This window comes from Microcaecilia unicolor, chromosome 13 (genome assembly GCF_901765095.1).
Source record: "Microcaecilia unicolor chromosome 13, aMicUni1.1, whole genome shotgun sequence".
Lineage (NCBI taxonomy): Eukaryota > Metazoa > Chordata > Amphibia > Gymnophiona > Siphonopidae > Microcaecilia > Microcaecilia unicolor.
Window position 1 is genome coordinate 31142158 of NC_044043.1, and position 15435 is coordinate 31157592.

At 48.2% G+C, this 15435-nt stretch overlaps 1 protein-coding gene across 1 annotated transcript in view; it reads right to left on the reverse strand.

Annotated features, from left to right (window-relative positions):
- The window catches only part of CCT6A (chaperonin containing TCP1 subunit 6A), a 103819-nt gene that overhangs the window by 10928 nt on the left and 77456 nt on the right, over window positions 1–15435 (reverse strand). The window contains exons 11-12 of the mRNA XM_030222360.1: window positions 6668–6801; window positions 6064–6166 (exon numbers count right to left, since the gene is read on the reverse strand). Of these exons, the coding sequence (XP_030078220.1) occupies window positions 6064–6166; window positions 6668–6801 (237 nt within the window). The remainder of the gene's footprint in view (window positions 1–6063; window positions 6167–6667; window positions 6802–15435) is intronic.

Consider the following 15435-nt stretch of genomic DNA (forward strand, 5'->3'; position numbering starts at 1 on the left):
CGGTCTATGGACTTGTCCTTTAGGAATCTATCTAACCCCTTTTTAAACTCCGTCAAGCTAACCGCCCGTACCACGTTCTCCGGCAATGAATTCCAGAGTCTAATTACACGTTGGGTGAAGAAAAGTTTTCTCCGATTCGTTTTAAATTTACCACACTGTAGCTTCAACTCATGTCCTCTAGTCCTAGTATTTTTGGATAGCGTGAACAGTCGCTTCACATCCACCCGATCCATTCCACTCATTATTTTATACACTTCTATCATATCTCCCCTCAGCCATCTCTTCTCCAAGCTGAAAAGCCCTAGCCTTCTCAGCCTCTCTTCATAGGAAAGTCGTCCCATCCCCACTATCATTTTCGTCGCCCTTCGCTGTACCTTTTCCAATTCTACTATATCTTTTTTGAGATACGGAGACCAGTACTGAACACAATACTCCAGGTGCGGTCGCACCATGGAGCGATACAACGGCATTATAACATCCGCACACCTGGACTCCATACCCTTCTTAATAACACCCAACATTCTATTCGCTTTCCTAGCCGCAGCAGCACACTGAGCAGAAGGTTTCAGCGTATCATCGACGACGACACCCAGATCCCTTTCTTGATCCGTAACTCCTAACGCGGAACCTTGCAAGACGTAGCTATAATTCGGGTTCCTCTTACCCACATGCATCACTTTGCACTTGTCAACATTGAACTTCATCTGCCACTTGCACGCCCATTCTCCCAGTCTCGCAAGGTCCTCCTGTAATCGTTCACATTCCTCCTGCGACTTGACGACCCTGAATAATTTTGTGTCATCGGCGAATTTAATTACCTCACTAGTTATTCCCATCTCTAGGTCATTTATAAATACATTAAAAAGCAACGGACCCAGCACAGACCCCTGCGGGACCCCACTAACTACCCTCCTCCACTGAGAATACTGGCCACGCAATCCTACTCTCTGCTTCCTATCTTTCAACCAGTTCTTAATCCAGTGGAGTGCTCTCCTGCTGCGGAAGTGGAGGGCACTGAATATTTATTAATTTTAGGCTCTTTTCATCACTGCTTTGCTATCAACAATACTGAAATTAAGGCTGCTGCACAGTACCAGTGATCTCTCTATCTCCACCTGCTAGGAGAGGGACATAACCCACAAGTCTCTGGATCAATCTGTTGGGACTAATGGAAAGAAAATTAACAGGTAAGAATTAATTTTCCTTCTTAACTCCAAACTTTCTCTCTCCCGTTGCATTCCCAGTGATGTCAGGCAAACAGTTTCAACTCCAGTGTACAAAGTCAGGGCATTGCCTCCAAGTGGGTTAGTTAACACCTAGCTTGACAGCAGTGAACCTCCAAAATTGGAGAGTGACCAGTTGATTGGAGTAGCAGTGTAAGAACCATGGCATCCAGGTTCAGATCGCACTCATGCTCGTTGTGATTTTGAGCAAATCGTATAACCCTCCATTGTCTCGGGTACAGATCTAGATTACAAGCCTTCAAGGGACAGGAAAATAACCTGCTGTTTCCAAATGTAACTCTCCTTGAACTACTCTGAGAGGTGTGTGCTAAATCTGGTCGTCTCTCCCACCCCCCCTTTTTAACTTTAATTTTATTAAAGTTTTAACATATACATGTATGTGTTTCTCAGGAGCTTAATACAGTGCAAATTGAAAAAGGAATCAGTTACTCCAGGGTATATGGCGTCCTGTTTGACCCAATTAGATTGTAAGCTCTGTCGAGCAGGGACTGTCTCTTCATGTTCAAGTGTACAGCGCTGCGTACATCTAGTAGCGCTTTAGAAATAAGGGACAGACGCCAGAGGGTGGTGGTGAATGGAGTTTGCTCGGAGGAGGGAAAGGTGAGTAGTGGAGTGCCTCAGGGATCGGTGCTGGGGCCGATTCTGTTCAATATATTTGTGAGTGACATAGCCGAAGGGTTACAAAGTAAAGTTTGCCTTTTTGCGGATGACACCAAGATTTCCAACAGAGTGGACACCCAGGAGGGAGTGGAAAACATGAAAAAAGATCTGAAGAAGCTAGAAGAATGGTCTAACGTTTGGCAATTAAAATTCAATGCGAAGAAATGCAAAGTGATGCACTTAGGGAGTAGAAATCCAAGGGAGACGTATGTGTTAGGCGGGGAGAGGGATCTTGGGGTGATAGTATCTGAGGACCTGAAGGCGACGAAACAGTGCGACAAGGCGGTGGCCGTAGCTAGAAGATTGCTAGGATGTATAGAGAGAGGAGTGACCAGCAGGTTTTAATGCCCCTGTATAAGACGTTGGTGAGGCCCCACCTGGAGTATTGTGTTCAGTTTTGGAGGCCGTATCTTGCGAAGGATGTTAAAAAAATGGAAGCGGTGCAAAGAAAAGCTACGAGGATGGTATGGGATTTACGTTCCAAGACGTATGAAGAGAGGCTTGTTGACCTGAACATGTACACCCTGGAGGAAAGGAGGAACAGGGGTGATATGATACAGACGTTCAAATATTTGAAAGGTATTAATCCGCAAACGAATCTTTTCCGGAGATGGGAAGGCGGTAGAACGAGAGGACATGAAATGAGATTGAAGGGGGGCAGACTCAGGAAAGATGTCAGGAAGTATTTTTTCACGGAGAGGGTGAACGCTTGGAATGCCCTCCCGCGGGAGGTGGTGGAGATGAAAACGGTAACGGAGTTCAAACATGCAAGGGATATGCATAGAGGAATCCTGTGCAGAAGGAATGGATCCTCAGAAGCTTAGCTGAAATTGGGTGGCGGAGCAGGTGGGGGGAAGAGGGGGTGGTGGTTGGGAAGCAAGGATAGGGGAGGGCAGACTTATACGGTCTGTACCAGAACCGGTGATGGGAGGCGGGAAATACTGCTGGGCAGACTTATATGGTCTGTGCCCTGAAAAGGACAGGTACAAATTCAATTCAAGGTAAGGTATACACATATGAGTTTGTCTTGGGCAGACTGGATGGACCATGCAGGTCTTTTTCTGCCGTCATCTACTATGTTACTATGTATGTAGTAGTAGTATTCCATAATAGTCAAGAATATTTAAAATAATATGATCAACAGTATCAACGGCATTGGATAGATCAAATTGAAGTATTAATATATTGTTGACAAAACTTAATTCCCTCCTAAAGTTAGCTAAGAGGGTGGTAAGCACAGTTTCTCTACCATAAGAGGTCCTAAAACCAGATTGTGAACTATGCAAAATGGCCTGAAGCTGGAGATACTCCATAAGTTGGTGCATGACAAATCCTTCCATTACTTTAACAAGAGGAGGCTACTGGTCTATAGTTGGAAACTAAACAGGCTAGTTTGGGTATTTTTAGGTACAGGAGTCAAAATAATATTGACATTGTCAGAGGGAAAGAAACCTTCACACAACATCAAATTAAGATTTGAGTGCAAATGATGTAAGAATAAATCAGGAGCCAACTTGAGGAGATAAGCAGGGCACGTATCAAGCAATGCGAATTTGCTTGATTGACCTATCAGTAGTGATTGAATGAAAAACGGACCAGATTCTATCTGCTTAGAATGAGGCAGTAAAGGATCATGTAAATACTACTACTACTACTACTACTATTTAGCATTTCTATAGCGCTACAAGGCATACGCAGCGCTGCACAAACATAGAGGAAAGACAGTCCCTGCTCAAAGAGCTTACAATCTAATAGACAAAAAATAAATAAAGTAAGCAAATCAAATCAATTAATGTGAACGGGAAGGAGGAGAGGAGGGTAGGTGGAGGCGAGTGGTTACAAGTGGTTACGAGTCAAAAGCAATGTTAAAGAGGTGGGCTTTCAGTCTAGATTTAAAGGTGGCCAAAGATGGAGCTGCCTGTTCTGTCCAAATATTCTGTACATTTGTATTATACTGCCACCCTGTGGCAGGGGATTATATTATTTGACCCAGATCGCCTTTAGGGTCTGTCAGATGTGGCATATACGCTTAAGTCCCCTCCTCCCATTACATGCTCTGTGTGTCCCAGCTAGTCGCCCCTAGAATCAGGGCATCTTGGAAGCCTCCACTTCAAAGATGTCTGACCTAACCCTGCAACTACTGTCATATGCTCGAAGATATGTATAGATTTTACAAAATGGGAAGAAAGGTGGGAGAGGGGAGATATGATAGAGACATTTAAATACCTATGTGGCATAAATGCACAAGAGGCGAGTCTCTTTCAATTGAAGGAAAGCTCTGGAACCAGGGGGCATAAGATGAAAGTGAAAGGAGAGAGACTCAGAACTAACCTGAGGAATTCATTCTTCACAGAAAGGGGGGTAAATTCATGGAATGCAGTGGCGTAGCCACAGGTGGGCCTGGGAGGGCCAGGGCCCACCCATTTAGGGCTCAGGCCCACCCAACAGTACCACACGTTTAGCGCTAGCTGGTGGGGATCCCAAGCTCAGCCAGCTGAAGGCTTCCCCCTGAGGGTAACGAAAACACTATAGAGGAAATAAGTCTATAGATGAAGCTATTTTCCATTTAAAATAAGTAGCCAAGTGGTTGGCAGTAGGTGTGGGATCGGTTGAATTGGCTATTAGTTGAGTGTCCAATAAACTATTAACTAATGAGTAAAGTTTCCTCTAATCTCTACTATCCCTTCCTCTCCTCCTAGGAGATGATCCTCTGTGCTTGTCCCATGCATTCTTGGATTCAGATACAGTACTCATCTCCACTAACTCCACTTTGAGTTTCACACATCCACTACCCTTTCCTTAGAAAAATATTTCTTTAGATTACTCTTGAGTCTACCCCCTTTCACTTTCATCTTATACCTCCTTGTTGCAGAGCTTCCCTTTTTTTGAAAGGGGCCTATCTTGTATGCATTCAAGTCACAGAGGTATTTCAGTATTTATCATTTCTTCCCACTCCCACTTTTCTTCCGAAGTGTACATATTGAGATCTTAAAGTCTGTCCCCATATGTTTTATCCCAAAAAACAACAAGGCAAACGATCTGCAAAATCCAATGTCACAGCAATGTCACATATATAAACACTAAGTGCAATATAATAATAAAATATCTAAAATGTTACAAGTGCCGTGTTATAAAATGATGCACTTACTGTTATGTATGACAAACAATTATCAGTGCCCTTAAAGACTGACAGAAGCGCAATGAAATATTAATACAGCATCAGAGGAGAATACACGGTATCTTCAATATGTTTTATGCCACCCTCTGGATCGCCTCCATCCTGCTTACCTTCTTGAAGGTGCAGTACTCACTCAACTAGTTTACTACCGATGCACTGAACTGGCCCACAGTTGATAAAAATTCAACAGCTGACTGCTCACAGGAAATCTCACCATAGTTGAGAATTTCAGAAGCAATCTTGATGGTACATCTTAATCCTTCATATATATCTGTATCTTATGCTGAAATTTGTTGTCAAATTTGCAGCGCTTAAAGAAAACAAAATATATAATCACCAAGCATTCTGGCTGCATTTACCTGAAAATGATTTTTCACTTGCTTATCCCCCGGCACAGCTCTATCCCATTGCTTCCACAACCCAGCCTGAATGGCACACCTAACCAGGTCTGGGCATCAGGGAAACCACAACGAATATATATGAGATAAGGCTTGTATACACTGGAGATATACATGTGATATCCGCCGTTAAGGATCGAGCGGAAATTTGTCCAGTGATCCTGAAGAAACCGTGAATTTGAAACGCTGGCCGCCGTTGATCATGGTCTTAATCAACAAGGGAGCACAGAGACTGACTCGTCCTTGAGCTAAGTTTTGTTTAAATATTCTTTAGCCAATAAAGTCTGCACACAGAGGGTTTTTGGGCCGATGATGAGGAAGTCCAACCCCAGTGACTTTTTCAGCTGTCAAGGGGTTTCTCGAGGCCTTTTCTTCTTTAAGATAAGAGTACTTGCTTGAAGTAATAGATTTTTTGAGTACCTAATTAATTTTTGACTCTCAACCGACTGACCAAGGTAACTCACCCCTTATATAGACCCAGTAAAATATCTGCCAGGCTGCATGCTAAACTTTGGAAATGGAAAGGAGATATATTGATTCTGTGTATTACTTACAGAAAATGCAACAGCTAAATAGATCTTACCTGTGTTCAAATCCACACCAATAAGCTGACCTGATTCTGCATATTCGGTCTGAATTTTTACTAATGTTTCCTGAGGGTCATAGCCAGAGTTCTGAGCAAGAACCTTTAGAATAAAGAAATAAGATTAAAGGTTTTAGAAATAAAGTACAAAAACTGAACTTGTATAATGCATCTATCTTTTGAATATTGAATCTCAAAAGAAATGAACAAATCAAGAAAATATACATCTAAATTCAAGAAAGCTGTGTGTGTCATTTAATTAAGTTTCTGGATCACAGATCATTGAGAACTCAGTATTCAAACAGCACAACTATTTCAATTTTGATCTGCTCTCTTCATTGTAATGCTGCCTATCATATATACATATTGATTTAAAGACAAAAATATTTACAGCAGCAAAATGCTAAAAGAGTCTACACAAGTGCAACCAATATTTTTGAAGTTTATGCCACTTGAAATGGAAAAGTGTTTATAGACATTATGAAGACTTCCATTATTTCCTTATTCAACTTAATATTTACTCTCTCATGGAAGTAAGCAGACAATTCGTAGTTAAAAGTATTCTACTAAAACTGGATTGGACGTTTAGCAGAGCACACCATACCTTTGGAATGATGAGCAGAGCATCAGCAAATGCTTGGACACCGAGCTGGGCTCTGCCCTTGACAATGGGCTTGTGCTTAACTAGGGCATCTGCTATTGCCACTTCTAATGCACCAGCACCTGCAACAACACAACCTAAAAAAGAACAGGCAAGAGGCTTGAAACATTCTGATGAACAACCTTCTCAAACACCAATTTACTGTATTATCTTATTCACTTCAAGCTTATTTGAAGGTTTCAAAATGCTTGAAGTTTTGTCATATAAATAGGGATGTTTAAGTATTTGATTTTATCCATCTTAAATCCATACTTGGCCTTTAGCTTACACCTTTTATAGCAGGTTGTAGGCGAGTTACTTATTCCTTTCCCTGTGCCTGGAGAACTTAAATTACAATCGGAGTTTTACAGCGATGTGGAAGACCCCCCCCCCCCCCCCCCGATTTCCACTATTATTGCATACTAGTAAAAAAGCCCCGTTTCTGATGCAAATGAAACGGGGGCTAGCAATGTTTTCTTCTGTGTGCATGTGGGAGTGTGTGTGTCCCTGCCCTCTGGCCTCTCTCCCCTCCCCCCTCTGAGTCCTTCACTGTTACAGAGCCAGCGATTTGATTTCGTGCTCTGCTGTTTTCCTTCACTGACTGTGTTACAGAGAGGGCGGGGCAGACACTCATAGGGAAACCGGATATCTCGCCCCCTTCACACTTCCGGCTGGAGGCTTCATAGAACGTTGGTTTTGCCTTTTATAGAGAGAGATATGTTGAATGGAATGATTTCTGATCTTTTAAACAAAAGATATTAGACAAAGAAAACCTGAGTAAACACACTTTTTACTTATCTTGTTTGAATTGTTTACAATACTGCCCCCTTTTGGTGAAGTGATTGTTCTAAACCATAAAAGGTATATATGAGCTGTACTCTGGTTCTGACTCACTTTTTTAATAGCTATTTTAATATGCCACTTTGCATGTTATTTGGATGATGGCTTTTTTAGATTTATTACTTAATTAGCTTTTTAATGGTTTAGTATTATTTAATGTGGTTTCTATATGTGTCATGGCTGAATACAATTTTAATATGATTAGACAATTTGTTATCTTGCATTTATTTATGAATTTACATCTATCCATGTTTTGTCCCACAGTAGCAGCTCATGCTGGGTGGGTGAAAGCGAATGCTACATACCTGTAGAAGGTATTCTCCGAGGACAGCAGGCTAATTGTTCTCACTGATGGGTGACGTCCACGGCAGCCCCTCCAATCGGAACACTTTATAGCAAAGTCCTTTGCTAGTCCTCGCGCGCCGATGCGCACCGCGCATGCGCGGCCGTCTTCCCGCCCGAACCGGCTCGTGCCGACCTGTCTCATATGTAGCAAGACAAAGAGAAGGGAAGACACAACTCCAAAGGGGAGGCGGGCGGGTTTGTGAGAACAGTCAGCCTGCTGTCCTCGGAGAATACCTTCTACAGGTATGTAGCATTCGCTTTCTCCGAGGACAAGCAGGCTGCTTGTTCTCACTGATGGGGTATCCCTAGCCCCCAGGCTCACTCAAAACAACCACCATGGTAAATTGGGCCTCGCAACGGCGAGGACATAACTGAGATTGACCTAAAAAATTTACCAACTAACAGAGTGCAGCCTGGAACAGAACAAACATGGGCCTGGGGGGGGGGGGGGGGGGGGGGGGAGAGTTGGATTCTAAACCCCGAACAGATTCTGAAGCACTGACTGCCCGAACCGACTGTCGTGTCGGGTATCCTGCTGCAGGCAGTAATGAGATGTGAATGTGTGGACAGAAGACCACGTCGCAGCTTTGCAAATCTCTTCAATAGTGGCTGACTTCAAGTGGGCTACCGACGCTGCCATGGCTCTAACATTATGAGCCGTGACATGACCCTCAAGAGCCAGCCCAGCCTGGGCGTAAGTGAAGGAAATGCAATCTGCTAGCCAATTGGATATGGTGCATTTTCCCACAGCCACTCCCCTCCTGTTGGGATCAAAAGAAACAAACAATTGGGCGGACTGTCTGTTGGGCTGTGTGCGCTACAGATAGAAGGCCAATGCTCTCTTGCAGTCCAATGTGTGCAGCTGACGTTCAGCAGGGCAGGAATGAGGATGGGGAAAGAATGTTGGCAAGACAACTGACTGGTTCAGATGGAACTCCGACACAACATTTGGCAAAAACTTAGGGTGAGTGCGGAGGACTACTCTGTTATGATGAAATTTTGTGTAAGGGGCCTGGGCTACCAGGGCCTGAAGCTCACTGACTCTACGAGCTGAAGTAACTGCCACCAAGAAAATGACCTTCCAGGTCAAGTACTTCAGATGGCAGGAATTCAGTGGCTCAAAAGGAGGTTTCATCAGCTGGGTGAGAACGACATTGAGATCCCATGACACTGTAGGAGGCTTGACGGGGGGCTTTGACAAAAGCAAACCTCATGAAGCGAACAACTAAAGGCTGTCCTGAGATCAGCTTACCTTCCACACAGTAATGGTATGCACTGATTGCACTAAGGTGAACCCTTACAGAGTTGGTCTTGAGACCAGACTCAGACAAGTGCAGAAGGTATTCAAGCAGGGTCTGTGTAGGACAAGAGCGAGGATTTAGGGCCTTGCTGTCACACCAGACGGCAAACCTCCTCCATAGAAAGAAGTAACTCCTCTTAGTGGAATCTTTCCTGGAAGCAAGCAAGATACGGGAGACACCCTCTGACAGACCCAAAGAGGCAAAGTCTACGCTCTCAACATCCAGGCCGTGAGAGCCAGGGACCGGAGGTTGGGATGAAGAAGCGCCCCTTCGTCCTGTGTGATGAGGGTCGGAAAAAACTCCAATCTCCAAGGTTCTTCGGAGGACAACTCCAGAAGAAGAGGGAACCAGATCTGACGCGGCCAAAAAGGAGCAATCAATCATGGTGCCTCGGTCTTGCTAGAGTTTCAACAAAGTCTTCCCCACCAGAGGTATGGGAGGATAAGCATACAGCAGACCCTCCCCCCAGTCCAGGAGGAAGGCATCCGATGCCAGTCTGCCGTGGGCCTGAAGCCTGGAACAGAATTGAGGGACTTTGTGGTTGGCTCGAGATGCGAAAAGATCTACCAAGGGGGTGCCCCACTCCTGGAAGATCTGTCGCACTACACGGGAATTGAGCGACCATCGTGAGGTTGCATAATCCTGCTCAACCTGTTGGCCAGACTGTTGTTTACGCCTGCCAGATATGTGGCTTGGAGCACCATGCCGTGACGGCGAGCCCAGAGCCACATGCTGACGGCTTCCTGACACAGGGGGCGAGATCCGGTGCCCCCCTGCTTGTTGACGTAATACATGGCAACCTGGTTGTCTGTCTGAATTTGGATAATTTGGTGGGACAGCCGATCTCTGAAAGCCTTCAGAGTGTTCCAGATCGCTCGTAACTCCAGAAGATTGATCTGCAGATCGCGTTCCTGGAGGGACCAGCTTCCTTGGGTGTGAAGCCCATCGACATGAGCTCCCCACCCCAGGAGAGACGCATCCGTGGTCAGCACTTTTTGTGGCTGAGGAATTTGGAAAGGACGTCCCAGAGTCAAATAGGACCAAATCATCCACCAATACAGGGATTTGAGAAAACTCGTGGACAGGTGGATCACGTCTTCTAGATCCCCAGCAGCCTGAAACCACTGGGAAGCTAGGGTCCATTGAGCAGATCTCATGTGAAGGCGGGCCATGGGAGTCACATGAACTGTGGAGGCCATGTGGCCCAGCAATCTCAACATCTGCCGAGCTGTGATCTGCTGGGACGCTCGCACCCGCGAGACGAGGGACAACAAGTTGTTGGCTCTCGTCTCTGGGAGATAGGCGCGAGCCGTCCAAGAATCCAGCAGAGCTCCTATGAATTCGAGTTTCTGCACTGGGAGAAGATGGGACTTTGGATAATTTATCACAAACCCCAGTAGCTCCAGGAGGCGAATAGTCATCTGCATGGACTGCAGGGCTCCTGCCTCGGATGTGTTCTTCACCAGCCAATCGTCGAGATATGGGAACACGTGCACCCCCAGCCTGCGAAGTGCCGCTGCTACTACAGCCAAGCACTTTGTGAACACCCTGGGCGCAGAGGCGAGCCCAAAGGGTAGCACACAGTACTGGAAGTGATGTGTGCCCAGCTGAAATCGCAGATACTGTCTGTGAGCTGGCAGTATCGGGATGTGCGTATAGGCGTCCTTCAAGTCCAGAGAGCATAGCCAATCGTTTTCCTGAATCATGGGGAGAAGGGTGCCCAGGGAAAGCATCCTGAACTTTTCTTTGACCAGATATTTGTTCAGTGCCCTTAGGTCTAGGATGGGACACATCCCCCCTGTTTTCTTTTCCACAAGGAAGTACCTGGAATAGAATCCCAGCCCTTCCTGCCCGGATGGCACGGGCTCGACCGCATTGGCGCTGAGAAGGGCGGAGAGTTCCTCTGCAAGTACCTGCTTGTGCTGGAAGCTGTAAGACTGAGCTCCCGGTGGACAATTTGGAGGTTTTGAGGCCAAATTGAGGGTGTATCCTTGCCGGACTATTTGGAGAACCCACTGATCGGAGGTTATGAGAGGCCACCTTAGGTGAAAAGCTTTCAACCTCCCCCCGACTGGCAGGTCGCCCGGCACTGACACTTGGATGTCGGCTATGCTCTGCTGGAGCCAGTCAAAAGCTCGTCCCTTGCTTTTGCTGGGGAGCCGAGGGGCCTTGCTGAGGCGCACGCTGCTGACGAGAGCGAGCGCGCTGGGGCTTAGCCTGGGCCGCAGGCTGTCGAGAAGGAGGATTGTACCTACGCTTGCCAGAAGAGTAGGGAACAGTCTTCCTTCCCCAAAAAAATCTTCTACCTGTAGAGGTAGAGGCTGAAGGCTGCCGGCGGGAGAACTTGTCGAATGCGGTGTCCCGCTGGTGGAGCTGCTCTATCACCTGTTCGACTTTTTCTCCAAAAATATTATCCGCACTGCAAGGCGAGTCCGCAATCCGCTGCTGGATTCTATTCTCCAGGTCGGAGGCACGCAGCCATGAGAGTCTGCGCATCACCACACCTTGAGCAGCGGCCCTGGACGCAACATCAAAGGTGTCATACACCCCTCTGGCCAGGAATTTTCTGCACGCCTTCAGCTGCCTGACCACCTCCTGAAATGGCTTGGGTTGCTCAGGGGGGCGCTTGTCCACCAAGCCCACCAACTGCCGCACATTGTTCCGCATGTGTATGCTCGTGTAGAGCTGGTACGACTGAATTTTGGCCACGAGCATAGAAGAATGGTAGGCCTTCCTCCCAAAGGAGTCCAAGGTTCTAGAGTCCTTGCCCGGGGGCGCCGAAGCATGCTCCCTAGAACTCTTGGCCTTCTTTAGGGCCAAATCCACAACTCCAGAGTCGTGAGGCAACTGAGTGCGCATCAGCTCTGGGTCCCCATGGATTCGGTACTGGGACTCAATCTTCTTGGGGATGTTGGGATTACTTAATGGCTTGGTCCAGTTCGCCAGCAATGTCTTTTTGAGGACATGATGCATGGGTACTGTGGACGCTTCCTTAGGTGGAGAAGGATAGTCCAGGAGCTCAAACATTTCAGCCCTGGGCTCGTCCTCCACAACCACCGGGAAGGGGATGGCCGTAGACATCTCCCGGACAAAGGAAGCGAAAGACAGGCTCTCGGGAGGAGAAAGCTGCCTTTCAGGAGAGGAAGTGGGATCAGAAGGAAGACCCTCAGACTCCTCGTCAGAGAAATATCTGATGTCCTCTTCTTCTTCCCACGAGGCCTCACCATCGGTGTCAGACACAAGTTTACGGACCTGTGTCTGCAGCCGTGCCCGGCTCGACTCCGTGGAACCACGGCCACGATGGGAGCGTCGAGAGGTAGACTCCCTCGTCCGCATCGGCGAAGCTCCCTCCGCCGACGTAGTCGGGGAGCCTTCCTGGGAGGCTACCGCAGTCGGTACCACACGCGGCACCGATGTCGGAGACCTCACCCCGGGCAATGGGCCAGCCGGCGCCTCACTCGACGGTACCGGTGGCGCAAGCACCCCCGGTACCGGAGGGGAAGGGCGCAACAGCTCTCCCAGGATCTCTGGGAGAACGGCCCGGAGACTCTCGTGCAGGGCGGCTGTGGAGAAAAACATGGAAGCCGATGCAGGAGTCGGTCAGAGTCTGTTCCGGGCGTGGAGGCTGTTCCGGGCTGTCCAAGGTGGAGCGCATCGACACCTCCTGAACAGAGGGTGAGCGGTCCTCCCGGTGCCGATGCCTGCTGGGTGCCGACTCCCTCAGTGACCCAGAGCTCTCGGTACCGACGCGGGAAGGAGACCAGTGTCGATGCTTCTTTGACTTTTTCAAACGAAGCATGTCACCGGAGCTTCCCGGTACCGACGAGGAGGACGTAGAATCCAGCCGTCGCTTCCTCGGGGCCGAGGCCGAAGGTCGGTCGGTCTCGGGGGGGCTGTACCGCAGGAGCCCTCAGGGTAGGGGGAGACCCACCCGAAGGCTCACCGCCACCAGCAGGGGAATGGACAGCCCTCACCTGCACTCCAGACGAAGCACCACCGTCCGACGACATCAGCACTAGTGGAGGTCCCGGTACCACCGACGCAGCCTTCCGATGTCTCGGCCCCAACGATGCAGAGGATCGATGCCTCGATGCAAACGATACAGTCGCGGCCGAGGGCGGAGGTCTTGACGCTGTCGACGTCGACGCACTCGATACTCCCGGTGCCGATGCCGACGAAGAGCCCAAGAACAAAACGTTCCACTGGGCCAATCTCGCTACCTGAGTCCTTTTCTGTAAAAGGACGCAAAGACTACAGGCCTGCGGGCGGTGCCCAGCCCCCAGACACTGAAGACACGACGCGTGCCTATCTGTGAGCGAGATTACCCGGGCGCACTGGGTGCACTTCTTGAAGCTGCTGGGAGACTTCGATGACATGGGTGGAAAAATCACGCCACCGAAATCAACACTCGTAATTGCGGTAAGGCACAAAAAGAGGGGGAGAAAAAAACTCGACCCGAGGCCTCAAAGGGGCCTACCCCGAAACCGAAAGAAAACTTATCGGGGCCAAAACTAGAAATACGGGGAAGGGAAAAAGACCGTAAGGCCCTTCTCCGAAATCCCCCCCCCCCCTTTTTTTTTAAAGCAAAAAAGTTCAAAAGACGCACGAGGTCAACTTAAGGGGCGCGAACGGCGCAAACACGACCGTACCGAGCGCGGACAAAAGACTGACTGACTAACACGAGCCGGTTTGGGCGGGAAGACAGCCGCGCATGGGCGCGCGAGGACTAGCAAAGGCCTTTGCTAGTGAAGTTTCCGATTGGAGGGGCTGCCGTGGACGTCATCCATCAGTGAGAACAAGCAGCCTGCTGTCCTCGGAGAATACCTTCTACAGGTATGTAGCACTCGCTTTCTCTGAGGACAAGCAGGCTGCTTGTTCTCACAAATGGGGTATCCTTAGCCCCCAGGCTCACTCAAAACAACAAACATGGTCAATTGGGCCTCACAACGGCGAGGAAAGAACTGAGATTGACCTAAACTTTTTCAACTAACTGAGAGTGCAGCCTGGAACAGAATAAAAATGGGCCCAGGGGGGTGGAGTTGGATTCTAAACCCCGAACAGATTCTGCAGCACCGACTGCCCGAACCGACTATCGCGTCGGGTATCCTGCTGAAGGCAGTAGTGAGATGTGAATGTGTGGACAGAAGACCACGTCGCAGCCTTGCAAATCTCTTCAATAGTGGCTGACTTCAAGCAGGCCACTGACGCCGCCATGGCTCGAACACTATGAGCCGTGACATGACCCTCAAGAATCAGCCCAGCCTGGGCGTAAGTGAAGGAAATGCAATCTGCTAGACAATTGGATATGGTGCGTTTCCCGACAGCCACTCCCCTCCTGTTGGGATCAAAAGAAACAAAAAGTTGGGCGGACTGTCTGTGGGGGCTTGTCCGCTCCAGATAGGCCAATGCTCGCTTGCAGTCCAATGTGTGCAGCTGACGTTCAGCAGGGCGGGTATGAGGACAGGGAAAGAATGTTGGCAAGACAATTGACTGGTTCAGATGGAACTCAGACACCACCTTTGGCAAGAACTTAGGGTGAGTGCGGAGGACCACTCTGTTATGATGAAATTTGGTATAAGGAGCATGAGCAACCAAGGCTTGAAGCTCACTGACTCTGCGAGCTGAAGTAACTGCCACCAAGAAAATGACCTTCCAGGTCATGTACTTCAGATGACAGGAATCCAGTGGCTCAAAAGAAGGTTTCATCAGCTGGGTGAGAACGACACTGAGATCCCATGACACTGAAGGAGGTTTGACTGGGGGCTTTGACAAAAGCAAACCTCTCATGAAGCGAACAACTAAAGGCTGTCCCGAGATCGGCTTACCTTCCACATGGTAATGGTATGCACTAATCGCACTAAGATGAACCTTTACAGAGTTGATTTTAAGACCAGACTCCGATAAATGTAGAAGGTATTCAAGCAGGGTCTGTGTAGGACAAGAACGAGGATCTAAGGCCTTGCTATCACACCACACAGCAAACTGTCGCCAGAGGTAAAAATAACTCCTCTTGGTAGAATCTTTCCTGGAAGGAAGCAAGACTCGGGAGACACCCTCTGACAGACCCAAGGAGGCGAAGTCTACGCTCTCAACATCCAGGCTGTGAGGGCCAGAGAACGAAGGTTGGGATGGAGGAGCGCCCCCTCGTTCTGCGTGATGAGGGTTGGAAAGCAGTCCAATCTCCACGGTTCTTCGTAAGACAACTCCAGAAGAAAAGGGAACCAGATCTGACGAGGCCAAAAAGGA